The following is a 19,754-nucleotide window of genomic DNA, read 5'->3' on the forward strand; positions in this document are numbered from 1 at the left end:
TTGACAACAACGGATTTTACTTTTTGCAAAACAAACATTTCCATATATTAATGTTTTCGTAGCACTTTGTACTGTTTATATTAATTGAACTACTATTTCTTGAAATTATACATGTTGAGTTTATCTTCACATAGTAAAATTTATATGGATCAAAGAATCAAATGTACTCAGAGGAATCTGTTTAGTAACATGCTTGTGTTCTAGCACCCTTTGTTTATGGGACGTATAGAAGAAATACGTGCGGTAAAAAATTAATAGAGAAACTGAGAAAGTACTCATTTCTAAACAACATGAAATACCAAGCATATAACTAGTTTGATGTCCAACTCATTTGACATTTTCCCTACATACACGTAATTTTCAGTCATCAAGTTATACATGCTAAAGACTTGGAGTTGAAGGCAAAAAAAATTAATTACTCATATATCTAGGAGCTAAATTCACTTGGCACATGTAAGTTAGAGAACAAACCTATGCTTTGGTGAAAAATAAGCTAAAGGCATTTGCACTTGCTTCAAATCAGTACGTTACAGTATATCCAAGTACTAGAATGCAAAATGAGTTGAGCCATTCACGAATTATTCAAGTTCAACTCATTAAAATTAGGCTGAATTATTATTTAAATGAGTCAAATAAACATTAATAGCTCGTTTATATATACAGATAAAGAAAAGTTTAAATTATGTAAATTTCACTGTCATACCGTATGTTGGAGCACATATTTTCATTTGTAAATGTTTTATTAAATACTAAGTTGTTAAAGATAAAAAATAATTTAAGGAATTTTCTAGAATTTGACTCGGCTTGACTCATTTACATTTCTATCGGACACAATATAGGTTTTTCAATGTCTAGGTAAGTAACTCGGGTTTGCTTTTCCAGTAAAAAATAAAAAGTCGGGTTTGCTTTCAATTTTGAGTAGAACTTGTCAAAGAAACTATATTGTTATAAGTGCCATTTATTAGTAAAAACTCGATAATTAAAACAACCAGTTGATTTGCTTAAGCTTTCGTGCAAGGTTACTTTCATAAGCTTAATTTTTAGCTTATGAAATTATGTGAAAAATAGCAAATATGAGTTCCAATGTCATTTTAATGTGGTGATATAAACCACGACAAAATGCCCAAATAACCTTTCATATATGGACACAAGAGTTAACATACAAGGGGTCAAATAAGGCTATGTGGACAGGTCCAGAACTGGAGGTTTGGAAGTTGCAAGCCATGAAAGGAAGAAACTACTTGGTCTTGTCTTCAATTTTTGTCGATGTTGATGTAAAAGTAACGGGGTTCGTTGGATGGTCCTTTACAGTTAAGCTAAGCACTTCAGGCCTTGAATAGTGTCCAACCACATCAAAATCAAACTTAGCTCTTGCAATTTCTCCAAGATCTATGCAAAATTTTCAAGAATCACAATGTTAATAGACAAATTCTTTTAATACAAATAAAGTGATCCAACAAAGAATTTCTGAGCCAACCAAAAACAACCTCAACGAGTTACATTAGTTTAGTAGACCCATTTACGTATTTGCCTAGCTGCGGAGCAGTAACATGATAGGTCCAGAATTAAGAGTTTACAAGAGGGGGAAAAAAGTGAAATAGTAGGGAAGCTGCAAGAATCAATGAATTATTATTCAAAGTAACCTTGCCAAGGGAAAGTCCTTTCAACAACTGAATTATCAGTTAGTTATAAGTCAATCTCACTGTCCTCCTAATTCCACTATATTTATATATCAGCCGAAAGACACACATGAAGTTACTAGTCGCATCTATAGTAGTTAAAGGGGTAAAATATGTATAAAACAAAATGGGCTATCCTTTTATTACTGTTAGAGTTTTAGACATTGTTATTGCCTAATGCCTAACTATCATGTACAATAGTATGCCTTTCTAACTATTTGGTACATAACTTTAATACCCTTGGTCCCTAACATAACATCATCAAAGAAAATAACAATCCTTATGAGCATTGTTAAGAGAATTGAAGCAGCAAGAGTAAATATGACATACCAAGGTCTGCTGAGATTAGCGCCTCCCCGTCATAATTTGGTCCAGCCAGAACAGCCCCTAATGGTGATATAATGACACTACCTCCGGCGCACACAACAGAATCCGGTGTCAGGTCCACTTCTGTGCCAGCAAAAACATACTCTGGAGGGGGTGGGTAATCCCTTCTCCGACAAAACTGGTTTGCTGACAAAACAAAACATCCACCTTCAAGTGCAATATGGGTCATTGATGCCTGCCACACATCCCTGGCATCAGCTGTTGGAGCACAATATATCTCCACACCTGTTAAACAAATAATTTAATTAGAATAAACGGACATTGTATAGATTTTTTTATACCACCATCCAATTATTGATTGTGATGTAAGTTATTGACTTTTGTTATAGTTATTTTAAAGAGTAAATAGTGAATACATTGAAAGCCTAAGAGATTTTCATACTGTCATTCCATCATAATTGATCATTATAGTGAATTTGTTAATTTTTATAATTACTATTTTAAAAGTCATATTAATAATAATTTATGATTGGTTGGTGATAATTACAAAACTCAGGTATAATTGATACTAAAATCAGATAAAAATTGTTAGATTTCCTCCCCTTTACTACTTGTTTTTATGTGAATAAGAGGGTTTTTAATATTATCTTAATTCTTGACCAGCACGGTTCAAAAGAATGAATTTACAAGTGCTTTGGAGATTATTGTTGCAGAAAAATAAAGTGAAGCCTTGAAGAAGAAGTTGAAGTTAGGGACAAACTTGCTCAGCGCTCAAGACACGTCCAACGCGATGCCTCACTTAGCGGACAACACAAGTTTAGCGCAACGAAGTCTCACGAAGAAACCTGAAGGCACTTAGCGCGAATCCCGCACTAAGCGCGTAATCACTGCTATACTCGCTAAGTGCAGCTATCGCGAGATGTGTAAATTTTAAGCTAAGTACACCTATAAAAAGAGGAGGAAACTAAGGAGAAAGACACATCGAGACTCAGAGTTTTCTATTGAATACCCTAAAAACCTGATATTCTCAAATAAGGGAACTCTCTCTAAGAGTCATCTCTTTCCTCCTTCTCTATCCCTATTCTTCTTCTTCCATCTCTATCAATCCCCTGTAAAACCTCTCATGACAATGAAAGGCTAAACCCCCATTGCTGAAAGCCTAGCAACCAAGCTCTTGTGATGTAACTTTTCTTATTATCTATTTAATATTATTTCAATTTTTATTGCTTCTTTTATATTCCTTTTATCATTGGTTGTGGTCTAATCATTCATACTCATGCATCTGTTTAGGATTTAGGCATTGGAAAATGTTTATTTTCTAAAGAACTAGGAAATGACATCTAAATGAATCATATCAAATGATATTGTTTAGCCTATTCATACATCTCTAATTCCAATGTAATTTGTTTAATTTAATTTCTTAAGGGATTAGGGGAAAAATGAGATAAATTAGGCTCTTTCACTTAAGGGACCAGGGTTAGAGTATCTAAATACATGTAGGTAAAAATTGTGATAATGTTAAATAAAAAAAAATCATTAATATTACATTAAGAGTAGGTTTGATATGCTAAGCCCTAACACATTTGCAGAATTAACCTTCCCATCAAAGTGTTTGTTTTTCTTGTCTTTCCTAATTTTAATTTTTCTTGTCTCTAATTATCTTACTTTACTTCTAATTTCCCTTCTCTTCAATTTTTTGCTTAAAAATTGGATATACACCAATTCAAGTACAAACAAAGTCCATGCAAACTCAACACTTGGACTTCCGTTTTAACTTTATTACTTGTGACAAATTGATGTACTTGCCAATAGTTTAACAGTTGGTAGTGTAAATTTTTTACACCGATAATATATAGAAATTAAATTATTTGAAAAGTCATGTCTAACACGATTTTTAATTAGTTCATAGTGCATACATCTTTAAACTAGTTAAAATCCCCATAAACTTGGCAAAAACAAAATAACACACTACACTAATGTAAACAACCGGCTCCAGTATAAGAAAAAGAACCTTAACTGCCCATGATTTCAACAACAAATATTTTCTTCTTTCTTCTTTTAGTTTCTTAAACAATACTCTAAGGGTATCGATTAGCAAGATCCTAATTAAAATGCTCTTCTTAATGTTTCTCATACAACACAGCGTGTAATTGGAAGAAAAAAATCTAATTATCCAACATAAAAATTTCTAACCTTTGGCATACATTGCTGTCCTTAATAGTGGCATTCTGTTCTCCCAACAAATGGCAGCACCTATTTTTCCAACGGGAGTTTCAAACACTGGAATGGTTGATCCATCCCCAAATCCCCAGATAACCCGCTCCAATGCAGTTGGCATGATTTTCCTGTGCTTTCCTAGGTAATGACCCTGAGAATCAAAGAACAGAACGGTGCAATAAAGTGTGTAGCCGTCCCTCTCTATCACACCCATCACTAAATGTACTTTATACTTCCCTGCCATTGCTGCCAATCTATCAACTTCAGGACCTACAACAATACAACATTTGTTAATAGAAAGTGTGTGCCCACACTAACTTGAATATGTTAGAATCAACAAGTGATAAATCTAGGTGATAAAAATTTAAGGTAGAGAGATTGAAATAAGAGAAAAGAAAAACTGAATATTACTTTGAATAATGTTCAAAATGAGCAAATCAGTTTTTACATGAATACATGGAACCTTATATAACTAAACTTGTAACTAATTTGTAACTAACTAAACTAACTTATAACTAACTAAGCTAATAACTAATTTATAACTAACTAAACTAATCTATATCTCTAATATCCCCCGCAAGCTGAAAGATGTTGAAAACACTTCCAGCTTGAAGAAGATAATACGTTTGCATCAAAGGAAATGAAAATAAAGTCTGAAAAATATATCTAAACATACTAGAAATACATTGGCCAAAACTGTAACTTCTAGAAATCTTCGACCAACTTCGGCTTTCTCAATCTTCTTCCAAGAGTCCAAAGCAAGCATCAAAGCTTAACCATCAAGCGAAATCAACAACAAGCCATTTGGCATAAGCTCAAATCATTAATCCATGAAACTCTCAAAGCTTAACCACCAAATAAAAACTATACCTTAAAGTTTAACCATTTGGTAGAAGCAACAAGGCTTAACCATCAAGAATAGAAGCCAAACAACAATTTAATGCTTAACCATCCATGGCAAAAGCTTAAACAATGCTTAATCACCATGGACAGAAACTTACATCAACAAAATAGAAAAATCACAAAATTTGTCTTCTATGAGGACTTTTCACAAACAATTTGTGAACCAACAATAACCAAGGCTTAACCACCCATGACAGAAGTTAAAATCATCAAAACAGACCTAAAAGGATCTTGGAAAGCCTTTGTGGGAGCATTGCATGTTGGACCTTGTGGCCTCAATAATCTTAAGAGGGATAGGCTTAGAATGCAGAAGAAGCGACAACAATCAATTTAATAATGTTCTATAAACATGCAAGGCAAAATTGATTGCAATAACATAAATGAGATAAGGGAAGAGAGAATGCAAACACAATTTTTTATACTGGTTCGGCCACTTCCCGTGCCTACATCCAGTACTCAAGCAACCCACTTGAGATTTCCACTATCTTTGTAAAATCCATTACAAAGTCTGAAACACACAGGGACAACCCATCCCTTGTGTTCAGGAATCCTTTACAACAAGAGACTCACAGTCTCTTAACCAATCTCATTGAATAAGAAGAATGGAAGAAAAATTCTCTCTTCAAGAGAAGAATATTACAATGAAGATCATGTAAGAATCCTTATAGATTTTGCAAGTGTTTGATCAAGGATTTCTTTTGAGAGAGCATTTGACAATGAAGTTCTTTTGGAATCTCTCTCATTGTCTTTTGAGAGGATAAGACATTTTTGCCAAGCAAAACTCTCTGCATAAAATTCGTGCCCAAGTCACCTATTTATAGGCCTTTGATGGCCATTCACAAATCTAATGAAAAGATGTGATTGTTGGCGATATTTCTTGAAAATCCTCTCTGATAATCGATTACAGAATTAGTGTAATCGATTACATAGTTGTTTTTTTTGAACAGTTGTGACCCTTCATTTAAAATTTGAATTTCCAACGTTCAGAGTCTCTGGTAATCGATTACATATGATGTGTAATCGATTACACACTTTCAAACCATTGGTAATCGATTACATGTATTGGTAATCGATTACATGTGCCTTGAATGACTTGAAACCTTTCATTGTGAGGCAAGGCTTGATCTTGAAGAAATCTTGAATCAAGGCTTTGTTTGTTGAAACAATCTTGTATTAATCTTGAAGCAAAATGAGCCTTGTTTAATTCTTCTTTTGACATCATCAAAATCATGTATACATATATTCACATTGCATGTATCACCGCCTAGACTATTAGTCATAGGTGCAGTGGCAGCAGCAGGAGACCCATTAACTACTGTTTTCATGTTGAATACTTCAAGGACTGAATACAAAATCCACGATTGCCACTCTGAACAGGAGCTGGACATGGAGCATGGTTAACACCAACGAAGCTACCGCGACCACGAGACATTTTTCTTGCCAGATAAAGAAGAAAAAAAAGTGCAGCGGAAAAAAGAATAATTGGGAAGGATTCATTGCTCTGATACCATGATAAAAATTTAAGGTAGAGAGATGAAAATAAGAGAAAAGAAAAATTAAATATTATTTTGGATAATGCTCAAAATAAGCAAATCAGTTTTTGAATATATGGAACCTTATAAAATTAAACTTATAAATAATTTGTAACTAACTGAATTAATAACTAATTTCTAACTAACTAAATTAATTTGTATCTCTAATACTAGGGAAGATTTTTTTACTAGAAAAACTCATGCCCAGATTATCCACCTCCAATTCTAATGTAACACACCAAATTGATTCTCAAGTCAGTTCGGTATAAGACAAAAATAAAGGTAAAAATAAATTAGTAGATAAGTTTTATTAAGAGAATTATATTAAAAATTTATTAGTAAATTTTTCACCTCTATTTTTGCATCACACCATACAGACCTTGGTCAAAATTCTCAGGCCGAATAAAATAATTTCAGCAGACAGCAGATTCATTCCTTTAATCCTTCTATGTTTATAAAAATAAAACAATCAGTTAGTTGACAGTAGTACAATGAATTAGACTAAGAAAATACATGTATATAATCAAAGGTCGCCAAACTTCTCGACCTTACCTTAAAATCCAACAAGGTTAGTTAACAAGGTTTTGTAATTAGACTCCTCTTTATGTTTAAAAAGGTTTTGTAATAGTTATGTTCCAACACAAAGTAAGTTAGCAACAAGTGCGATGTGAGTGTTTCATCTTAGTTAGCTCTTACCAGGCACATCAATGGCTGCAGAATGATACTTGCGAAACTCCTCTCTACCCTTAACAGTGCGATTTCCGATCGAAAGACCAAAAGCTGAACCACGCGGGTAGCCACCCACAAAGGCTTCTGGAAACACCACAAGCTGGGACCCATAGCTAGTAGCTTCAGCCAACAACCTCTCAGCCTTATCTACACACACAAAGAAAAAACATCATAAATTTTAGCAACTAATTCAGAACCAACGCTCCCATTTCATTTCCCCATAACCAATAAAAGCACTCAACAAATTAGATAACTTCTCGAGCCAAAGGATCATTACTGGGTCAATTTGGAGCACCCCAGATGGTGCTTTCGACACGAAAACACAAAAAGACTAGAAATTTGGCACCAAATGGAAAAGGGTAACAGATAAAAAAGAGAAAGGTGGAAATTTTTTGAGGGAGAGGGAAAGGACCTAAGGTGGCTGGTGTGTCGTAGAAGATGGTGGAGGCTTGAACAACGGTAGCTCGAACCGTTGGGGCGTTGAAGTCGGAACCCATGTCAACTTCGGCGAACAGAGGCCCCTCATTGATGGTTGGGTTTGTTGTTACGAGTGCCATCTCTTTCACAAACTTCACTCTCTTCTCATCCTCTCCGTTGCTGTTGTTTCAAACAAACATCGCCATGATCCCGAATAGCAAGTATTTATTTTGTGTAAGAAAGTTGAAAATTTTCTAGGCTCGTAATAACTAATTAATAGTACTAGTACTTATTATAGTTTTAAATATAAGAAAAAAAATCAGGTTAATTAACAAATTTAATTATACCAATTTTAATTGAAAAATTATTTTTCTCCAATTGAAAATTGATATAAAAAATCATTAAAACTAACATTTTAACTAAAAAAGTATTTAAATATAATAACATTAAATAAGATGAAATTAATTAAACTTTTCTTATATTTAAAACTAAGAAAATAATATTATATATATATATATATATAGTAATCGGTGAGAGTATTCTTTTTTATTATGTGCAAGGTTGTACTAATTATCCTCTTCAAACTATTTTTTTATACTCTCTCTAAACTAATTTTGACCAGCATATTAATTGTTTGAAAAATAATAATTATCCCTCTTATTTGTTTTATCGAATTTATCTCTTTATAATCTCTTCCTTTCACAAAAAATAAATATGGCACCTCATGTATTTTTCCTATCATTTTCACATATCTGCAAAATTATGCTAAAATATTTTTCTTTTCTTACTAAAAAAATTATATTTACCAAATAAAAGTATAATAATTTCTATTACGATAGATTGAAAGACATTTTTCTGAATTTTTTTTCAAGGAATCACAATCCCAACACATAGAATCGATCATGATATTTTATGAATTCATAACAAAATGTTTCTTATATATAAACATTTTAAAATGTAAACATATCTACTATATATAAAAAAGAAGAATAGAATAGACCCGTAAAATTATTTAAATAACCTATGTTAATTTTGTGATGTGTCCTAAAACATGGTTTTTTTGTCATATCCTAATATTTTTTTATTTTATTTTAAAAGTTACACAATTTCTCTTACTTTCATCCTATCCCCCCTCTCTTTTTCTCCCTCTTTTCTCTCTCTTAATTTCTTTTTATGTTTTCTTTTATTTTACAAGAAATTATCTTCTCTTGCTTAACTCCCTTTAAGATGGACAACTTGTATTCGAATCCTATAGATATCCACCAAAAATATTCCTAAGGAGAGGGGAGTGGGATAATTACCCGTATATTGAGACCCGGTACGGAAACAGATATTTATCAATAAATTCATGCCGCTATGAGTACGGGTACATCAAATCAATACATTTTTTAAGTGTCGATGTTTTTAATGTTATTTTTTCTAAATTTAAGACTTCATTTTTAATTTACTTGTAATAATTATTTTTATTAATTTTTATTGATATATTAACTTTTATACATAAATAAAATGCAAGCATGATTATATACGTACCTAAAGTGTACAAGAATGAGAATTAAGTTGTTATATGCACAAGTATACCACCGGGTAGGAGAATCTTTTGTAAACGTGGATATGAGAACCAATATTATAAGATCTTATCCCGCACCTATCCATTCTCATCCTTAGGTTTCTCTTCCTTTTTTTTTCTCCCTCACTTTCCTCTTTCATTTTTTTATATCTTCTTTATTTACTCACAGATTTATATAATAACTATAAACATTCATTATATTAGCATATGCAATCATTAAAACCATTGTATATATTTATATAATAAGATATATTTAATTTTATTTATTAAATATACCATTATATTAATTGAATGATAAATTTGTACAATTACTTATTGCTTATTAATTTCTATAATTTAATATTATTAATGTATAATTTCACTCACTTTCTTTTTGTTGGTTTACTGTATGCATCTAAGTTCATACACACAAAATTTAATGTTGATTAATATTTGTATGATAATATAATTTTTTTAATATAAATATAGAATAAATATATTAAAATTAATTTAATAGGCGTATTTTTATTTTGATGAATGATTTTTATTTATGAGATTGACATGTTTATACAAAAAATAATTTAAATATAATTATTTAATATATTAATTACAAAATCAATATTTGATTCTGTTTTAATACCTTCAAATCCAATTTTTTTCTCATTAATAATTATTAATAAAATTTATTAAAATTACTTATTAAATATATTTATATCAGTAATAATTTTAAAATGATAGATTAATAATATTATAAATTAAATTAATTTTTTTATGATAGAGACATGAAATATCTATCACAAAAACAAATTTGATTGACTAAAATCATAAGAAAATTATTGTAATTTTATTAACATGTTGTTTCATTTTTTTTGAAATATTTATAATAAATTATGCTCAGTATTATATATAATGCTCAGTATTAATTGAATGATAACTACGTATTAAAAAAAATTGTTGTTTTAATTTTTTTATGATAAAGACATAAATTTATTTCACGGGAAATAATTTTGATTGAGTCAAATCATAAAAAAATTAATGTACTTTTATCATCAAGTTATTTTATTTTTAAAAATATTTAATATATATTATGCCGTGTATTATATAGAATGTTATTTTTATATTAATTGAATGATAAATTTGTGTGATATCTTATTGCCTATTAATCTATATAATTTAATTTTATTATTGTATAATTTCACTCACTTTCTTTTTGTTGATTTATTGTATGCATCTAACTTCACAAAACATTTACTGTTGATGAATAATTATATGATATTGTAATTTTTTTATATAAATATATTAAAATTAATTTGATAAATATATTTTTGTTTTGTTGAATGATTCTTTTTTATGAGGCTTAAATATTTATACTAAAAAATATTTTAAATCTAATTAGTTAATATATTTATTATCAAAGAATATTTGATTATGTGTTTAAAATTTTCACATACAATTTTTTATTAGTATTTATATAATAATGTAACTTTTTGTTAATTTAATGAATGTTTATAATTAGATAATGGTAACGGGACACGATACGAATAAGTATTGTAACCCTGACTCCCGATACTCATACCCAGATGTCTAGACAAGTTGAAATTTGTTATTTCATTTATGTACTTGTTGGGTATCGGGTATTCCCGTCTCTCTCGTAAAATAAGTTTTTTTTTTTAAAAAATATATTGAAGTTATGATTTTAGAAAAAAAAATTTGATTGTTACACATTTATTTTTAACTACTTATATATCAATAAATTCATTACAACACATTTATCTACAAAAATCATAAAAAAAAATCTTAAATTATGTAAAAATTCTAAAATAAAATTAACAAGTAATAAATAAAATTTTACTAATTTCATCATCGGGACAGGTACGAGAATGAGGCGGGTAATAACATTCTCATCCCCAACCCCAATTAAAAAAGTCGAGTAATCCCAAAAACCAAATTCGTACCCGAACAACTTGGATATTCCCTGTTAAAATCAGGGTGGGTTCGGGCGAGTACGAGTTTTATTGTCATGCCTACTTATAATTTTATACACAAAAATTTAATGATGATTAATATTTATATGATAATGTAAATTTTTTACATAAATATATTAAAATTAATTTAATAAATATATTCATATTTTGATGAATGATTTTTATTTATGAGGTTGAAATATTTATATTAAAAAATAGTTTAAATCTATTAGTTAATATAGTTATTTACAAAATAATATTTGATTTTTTTTTCTTGATAAGTAAAAGTTTTGATTAGCTGGGTTTGAGTCCCCGAGGGATCACTAGGGTTAGAAAAGATCTCAAGACTCAAAGAATACTTATGGAAGTTTGAGTTTGCTCTTTACCAATTGAATCAATCTTTATTTGGTAACTTCTAATACAAAATTTGTTGATTAATATTTATATAGTAAGTAATTCTTTTATATGAATATATAATAAGATACATTCAAAATTATTATTAAATCTACTTCTATCACTTAATAGTTTTAAATTGATTCATTGATAATATTATAAATTAAATTAGTTTTAATTATTTTGTTGTAGGGACCATAAATTTTATTCACAAGAAATAATTATGTTTAAGTTACGTAGATACGAGCGATTAGACTTTTTTTTTGGGTATTAACACAACTATATACCAAAGATTCAACAAAATTTATTTTTTTCCTTAACATCCTATAAAATTATATTTACTTAGAAATTGTATGAAATATTTTTAAATCACAAGAGGATACCTGCATACTCTCATCACCTTCACCTTGTCACCAAAAGTGATCCTTATAAAAGTTCTTTGGTATTCGGCCTAGCCAAATACCATGATACTCCTCACTAGATTGAATACCATGGTATTCTCCTCACCTTGTCTTCAAAGGTGATCCTTATAGAAGTACTCTAGTATTCAACTAAATACTTAAGTACTCTCCTTACCTTGTTACCAAAAGGCGATCCTCCTAAAAATACTCAGATATTCGACTTCATTGAATACTCATCTTACCTTGTAACCAAAAGGTGATCCTTCTAAAAGTACTCAAGTATTTGGTCAAATACTCAAGTGGTTCTCTGCCCACTTAACAAATCACCAAGATTGTCTTAATAACAACCATTAGAGGTTGTTTTAACCTCCTAATGATGATTAAAGGCACATTAACTAACTAGGTAATGATATACGAAATCCCATGAATACAAGGTCCATTAAGGTATGTATCAATAATTATGAGAATATTGAGATAAGACTATGATCACACATATTTAATACTCTCATTTATTGTTTTTGATTGAGACCTTACTTGAGTGTTGGATTGCCTTTAGTAAGTACCTCATCCTTGCTTGCTGAATAGATTATGAAAGAGAGACCACTAAAGAAAGACTCAATGACAAAAGTTATTTGTTTGCCCTTGTGCAGGTGCACATTTAAACTGTGAATAATTTGTCTTTGTCATTGGTTGCAATCTCGACGCTAGTGGGAGGGTTTGCTCTCTTGGTGAAATCAGTGGTTGCGATCTCAACATCGACGAGACGATGTTAGTCGTCATTTACGACTAACTTTTGTATTGAAAAGTTTCATGAAATTTATATCTTTTCCCCAATTTATGGCTCTTTTTGTAGGTTTGTACATATTTTTATGTTTAGTTTAATTTTACTCAGTAGATATTCCCAATATTGTGAATTAATGTGGTTCAACTTCAGTTTCAGGCTAAAGGATGAAGAAGAAGAAGGTTGAAGCAGCTGGTGTCTCGCTAAGCAAGGCATATGCGCTTAGCGAGTAAGATCCGCTAAGCGAGGCACTCAGCTTGCTTAGCGAGTTGGAAGAATTTGGAAGAGAATCTGCCATTCATGCACGTGCCCAACACGCCATCAGCTCGCTCAGCGAGTCATTTGTCTCTTCTCACGCCCAACTCGCTAAGCGAAAATCGACTAACTCGCGCTTAGCGGGAAAATGACGCTAAATGAGCGTTCAGGATCAAAAAGCCCTTAAAAGACTGAAGTTGACAAAAAATAAGGAGTTTTTCGGGGGCTCAGAGAGTTCTTTTGGATGAGAGACGTGACAGTGCCGAAAAACAGAGTAAGGCCTCAGCTTTCAAGAGGATTTTAGGTTTAGGAGTGATTGTTAGGTTTTTAGAGGTGGAGGAGACATCCCTACCACTTTGTAATCTTAAGTTTCCCTCAAAAACCTCATCTTGGTGCTGAAAGGTGCTAACTTGCAATGGAAGGCTAAATCTCTCGTTGGGGATTTCAACTGATCTTTGATGTAAAACTCTTCATTATCTATTTAAAGATGTTTTTATGTATTCATTGCTTCTATCTGTATTTAATTCTTGCATGCTTGTGGCTTGATCAACCATTTGTGTGTAAAGTTAGGATTTTTAGCATTGGAAAGTGTTTTAAATCCTTAGAACTAGATAGAGCAGGCTAGAGAACTGTATGTCTGGACACGGAGTGCAGAGATTTAGTTTATAATATGATGTAATCTTAATGCAATTCGTTTAGGCTAAGTTCAAAGAGGAATCTAGAACGAAGTTTAAATAGAATTAGACTCATTCACTAGAGGGATCTTGGTTTGAGTAGTCGTTTTCGGCATAGAACACAGAAACAACCTTAAATAGAGAAAAACACTTAATTACATCATTTTGTTTAGTAGAAAGACCCACCGTTTTAATCATCTATTTATCTCTCACATTTAGATAGTTAATTTTGTAGTTAAATTAAACCTGTAGACACAACTTCTTTTTTTATATTTACTGGCTTTATACAAATGTTTACCTACTGAATGAATGCTTTCTAAATGAAACAAGTTCCCTGTGGACTCGATACTCAGTTCTTACTATTTTATATTACTTGTGCGACTCGGTGCACTTGCCGATTAACATCGCTAACCAGTGAAACAAGTATCTCAACGAAATGAACAGATGACGCGATTGATAAACATGAGAATCTTCGAGACCAGCGGATGAATGTGGACCACCCCTAAGCCCCAACTTCGTTGGCAACCCTGTAATGAGATTTTGACATCCTCTCCCTCATTGACGAAGTCGAGAAGCTTTGCCAACCTCTTGCCTCCATTGATCTTAAAGGGCCTCTATTAAAGCTGTATGAAGAAATGGAGTTAGTTACTTCAGTTAGAGGGTAGTTAGATTAGTGGGCAATTAGTTATAATGGAGTTAGTTACTAAGTTTGTTAAGCTGGATATAAAGCACTGTGTATGCAACCTTGTATTCAATAATCATAAATAATATTTTGCAGATTTCCTTCCTGCACAAAGCTCTCTATCAATATGGTATAAGAACAAATACACTTCTTCCGCTTTCTTTGATTTCCTTCTAGCTTTTCTTCTCCTTTTTCTTTTTGGTTTCATGGGTGCCATGGATGATTCTAATCCCTTTCTCATACAAACCAGTGATAATCCTAGTTTGAGCCTTGTCACTCATCCTTTATCCGGAGAGAATTATAATTCTTGGAAGAAAGCCATCAAGATGGCTCTTCTTGGCAAAAATAAATTCGGTTTTGTGGATGGTTCCATTCTCGAACCTCCATTAGAGCACTTCAGTCATGCTTTGTGGCAGCGAAATAACAGCATCGTTGCTTCTTGGCTTCTCAACTCTCTTATAAAGGAGATACAAGTAAGCATCCTTCATTGTTCCACTGCTCAAGCTATTTGGAATGATCTTAAGGAGAGATTTGAACAGAGGAATGGTCCCTTGATTTTCCAGTTGAAACATGAACTAGCAAATCTGCAGCAGGATTCTATGTCTGTCTCATCCTATTATTCCAAGCTACGATCCATTTAGGAATCAATTTCTAAATTAAAGTTTGCACATTCATGCACCTGTAATGGCATTCGTACTTGGCATGACTATGCGCAGATGGAGTATGCCATACATTTCTTGATGGGACTCAATGAATCCTATAGTTCAATTTGGGGTTAGATTCTTTCTATGGATCCTTTCCCTTCCATTAATCGAATTTTTTCTCTAGTGGTTCAAGAAGAAAAATAGAGAGAGATTGATACTTTTGTTTCTGCTCTCCACTCCATAAATGATGCTTCACAATCTCATGCTTTTGCTGTTAAGGATTCCAGATATCAGTCTGTTCACAAGGTTAGTGCTATTTCCAGAAATCGACCTCTCTGTGCACATTCTGGTTGACTTGGTCATACTCAAGATAAGTGTTTCAAGTTACATGGTTTTCCTCCCAATTATAAGAAGAATAAACCTTCTTATTCTAATACTAAAAGAAAAATAGTGAATCAAGTCTCAACATCCACTTCTGTTCCTGACTTTCAGCTCACTGCTCAACAATATAGCCAACTCATGAGTTTGCTTCAAGCACACACTTCAAATGCTGCTACTCCTGATATTGAATCTTCTAACACTGGTATGATCTTGTCTGCTTCTTTAACTAAGTTTCCTCAAAATTGTTGGATTGTTGATTCGGGTGCAAGCACTCGCATTGTTTTTTGCCATTGATCTATTTGATTCCTATCACTATGTCTCAAATCGAATATTAAATTGCCTAATAATGCAGTTGTCTCAGTCATTGCAGTTGGCATTGTGCATTTATCTCCTTCTCTAACTCTCTATAATGTGTCTTTCATTCCCAACTTTACCTTTAATCTCCTTTTAGTCAGTGCCCTCCTTACCAATTCAGCTTATTCTGTTTGTTTTTCTTCCAACCAATTTGTCATACAGGAAATGCCTCATTGCAAGAAGATTGGTAGAGGGGATCTCCTTCATGGACTTTATGTCTTGAACCTCATGGATACTCATTCCACTTGCAATGTTTCTGATCATAATTCCTGTATAAATTTTGTTTCCAGCACTTGTATTCAAGCCATTAATTGGCATAATCGATTTGGCCATGTATCAGATAGTGTTTTAAAAATATTGAGTGATAAAATTTCTTTTGCCTTACCTAATGAGTTCTCCACCAAAAGTTGTTACGTGTGTCCTATTGCTAAGTTTCGTACACTATCTTTCCCTTCTGTTAATCATGTTTCTGCTCAGCCCTTTGACTTGATTCATTGTGACATTTGGGGACCTTATAAGCATTCAACTTATGCTAACTATCAATACTTTCTAACAATTGTGGATGACGGTTCACGATTTACATGGATTTTTATGCTTAAACATAAATATGAAGCATCAACTGTAATCATGAAGTTTTTTGCAATGGTAAAGACTCAATTTGAAGCTTCAATCAAATGTCTAAGATCAAATAATGCTCAGGAGTTAGCTCTAACAAATTTCCTAGCATCTCAAGGCACCTTACATCAGTTTTCTTGTGTTGAAAGACCTCAACAAAATTCTGTTGTTGAGAGGAAGCATCAACATTTACTTAATGTTGCTAGATCATTATTTTTTCAGTCCAAGGTGCCTAGTACCTTTTGGGGAGAGTGCGTGGTTATTGCTACTTTCCTTATCAATAGATTGCCTTCACCATTGCTGAAACAAAATACTCCATACCAAGTTCTTTATGGTTCTGCACTTGATTATTCAATTTTGAGATCTTTTGGTTGCCTTGCCTTTGTAGCTACTTTGAATTCTGAGAGGAATAAGTTCTCCCCAAGAGCAATCCCTTCTGTGTTTGTTGGTTATCCACAAGGAATCAAGGGGTATAGGCAGTATAACCTGCAGACTAGAAAATTTTATGTTTCAAGGGATCTAGTTTTTCATGAGAACATTTTCCCTTTTCAAACTTTACCAAATACATTTCAAGAACCTGATTTCCTTAGTGACCTAGCTGTTTCCCTACCTATTCCTGAATCTATGTCCTCAACCATTCAACCTAGAATCATTGAAACCAATATCTCTGAACCCAATATTTCTCATGCCACAAATAACCTGCCTATTCAATTATCTGATTCTGCAGTCAATACTACCATTAGTGCCTCATATGCTTTGCCTTCTCCTTCTTTGAGAAGATCCATTAGAACATCAAACCCTCCACCTTATCTTCTTGATTACATTAGACCTCAACCTAGACAGAAATCTCACCCTATACAAGATCATTACTCTCTGGTTCATCTCAACTCTCCTTATAAGGACTTCATTGCTCAGGTTTCCACCATCTATGAGCCACAATTTTAACATCAAGCTATTCCTTTTCCAGAGTGGCACCAAGCCATGACAGCTGAGATCAAAGCTTTGGAATCCAATAACACATGGACTTTGGTTCCTCTTCCAATTGGTAAACAATGCATTGGCTGCAAGTGCGTGTACAAAGTGAAATTCAAGCCTGATGGCACTGTGGATCGCCACAAAGCTAGATTGGTAGCTAAGGGTTACACACAACAAGCTGGTATTGATTTTTCTGATACTTTCTCTCCAGTTGCTAAACTTACATCAATTAGAGTCCTTTTGGCTGTTGCAGCTGCTAAAAACTGGCCAATCTTACAACTTGATGTAGATAATGCCTTCTTGAATGGTGATCTATTTGAGGAAGTTTATATGGAACTTCCAAAAGGGTACACTTCAGTTGATAAAAATCTTGTTTGCAGGCTCAACAAATCCATTTATGGCCTTAGACAAGCTTCTAGACAATGGTTTTGTAAACTCTCAACAACATTAATTGCTAATGGTTTCTCTCAATCAAAGAATGACTATTCTCTTTTTACCATTGGCAAAGGTGCTTCCCTGGTTGTTCTGTTGGTCTATGTAGATGACATTTTGCTTGCTGGCCCAAGTGCTACATGTGTTCATTCTATTCAGGCCAAGCTTCAAGCTTTGTTTAGACTGAAGATCCTTGGTTCCTTACAATATTTTCTGGGCCTGGAAGTTGCAAAGTCCAGCAAGGGCGTTGTCTTGACTCAGGGAAAATATGCCCTTTCACTATTAGAGGATATTGGTTTTCTTGGCTGCAAACCATCTTCCCTTCCAATGGATCCAAATTTAAAGCTCAACATGCCCAGTGGTGATTTACTGCCCAATCCCTCAATGTACAGGCGTTTACTTGGTCGTCTCATGTACCTAACTATTTCAAGGCCGGATATTACATTTGCTGTTAACAAGCTAAGCCAGTACATTCAACATCCAAGGACACCTCATCTAGATGTTGTGTATCATCTCCTACAATATATCAAGGGCACTCCAGGTCAGGGTCTTCATTTTCCAGCAAGTAACTCCTTCAACTTATTTACCTATGCAGATGCTGATTGGGGAGGATGTTTGGACACACACAGATCGACATCTAGTTCCTGTGTGTTTCTAGGAGATGCTTTAATATCATGGAAATAAAAAAAGCAACCCACTGTGTCTAAATCTTCAGCAGAGGCAGAATATCAAGCCTTCTCCTCAGTCTCTAGTAAAGTAATTTGGCTAAGACAATTGCTACTGCACTTTGAGATTACCATCCCATCTGCCATGCTTTTCTGTGACAACAAATCTACAATTGATCTAGCATCCAATCTAGCTCATCATGAATGATCCAAACACATTGATATTGATTATCACTTCATTCGTGAGTTAGTGCAGTCCAACATCCTTAAGCTTGTTCATGTGAAATCTCAACACCAAGTTGTTGATGTCTTCACAAAACCCTTAATGCTTCTAGCTTTCTCTTTCTTTATCCACATGTTGGGACTCATTAACATTTACTCTCCAACTTGAGGGGTATTAAAGCTGTATGAAGAAATGAAGTTAGTTATTTCAGTTAAAGGATAGTTAGATTAGTTGGCAATTAGTTAGAATGGAGTTAGTTACTAAGTTTGTTAAGCTGGATATAAAGCACTGTGTATGCAACCTTGTATTCAATAATCATCAATAATATTTTGCAGATTTCCTTGCTGCACAAAGCTCTCTATCAATAGCCTCAGTTCTGAAACATTTTCTCTATCGTTTGAGGATTTTTTGCTATTATATATTGTTTGGTTATTTTTTGTTTTTGGAGAAAGGTAGTGGAGGGTTTTGGATCCGGGGGAAAGGCAATGGAGGGTTTGGAATTCTTGGGTTGTTCAAACTTGTGGGCCGTGCGTACATAGTTTGCCTTAGCGAAACAATTTTTGACGGCTAAAAATAACTAGAAAATGAGCTATCATTAAATAATTAAAAAATGACATTTGACACTCTGAGTGTATGTCTTAACAGAATAATTTAACGGTAAAAATTAAAATCTTAACAGAAAAAAAAGTTAAAGAATCATAACCGGCCAAATTTTTATTTAAAGATTAAAAGTTAAGATTTTAAAAAATTCAGGAAGTAAAAACTTAATTAATACTTTATTTTATTATGAGAGAGGACGAATGAACCTCATCGACGGAAAAACATAATGCAAAGACACATATAATTAGTAAAAAATAATGGAAAGAATATATATTTAATCAAAGTTTTGTTGTGTACAGAACAAAATTGAAAAAAAATGAATCTAACTTTTAATACAGTTATTCTAATTTTAGGATAAAATTATT

At 32.6% G+C, this 19,754-nt stretch overlaps 1 protein-coding gene across 1 annotated transcript; it reads right to left on the reverse strand.

The window, feature by feature from the left end:
* Window positions 1-1,074: 1,074 nt before the first annotated feature.
* Window positions 1,075-8,002, reverse strand: LOC100810230 (bifunctional nitrilase/nitrile hydratase NIT4-like). The gene is made up of 5 exons (NM_001254658.2): window positions 7,800-8,002; window positions 7,355-7,534; window positions 4,200-4,493; window positions 2,010-2,291; window positions 1,075-1,389 (listed from the first exon to the last, which is right to left on the reverse strand). Exons 1-5 carry the CDS (start codon window positions 7,942-7,944, stop codon window positions 1,238-1,240), a joined length of 1,053 nt encoding a protein of 350 aa, NP_001241587.1. The 5' UTR covers window positions 7,945-8,002; the 3' UTR covers window positions 1,075-1,237.
* Between the last annotated feature and the right edge of the window lie 11,752 nt (window positions 8,003-19,754).

Source organism: Glycine max, chromosome 12, assembly GCF_000004515.6.
Source record: "Glycine max cultivar Williams 82 chromosome 12, Glycine_max_v4.0, whole genome shotgun sequence".
Classification (NCBI taxonomy): Eukaryota; Viridiplantae; Streptophyta; class Magnoliopsida; order Fabales; family Fabaceae; genus Glycine; species Glycine max.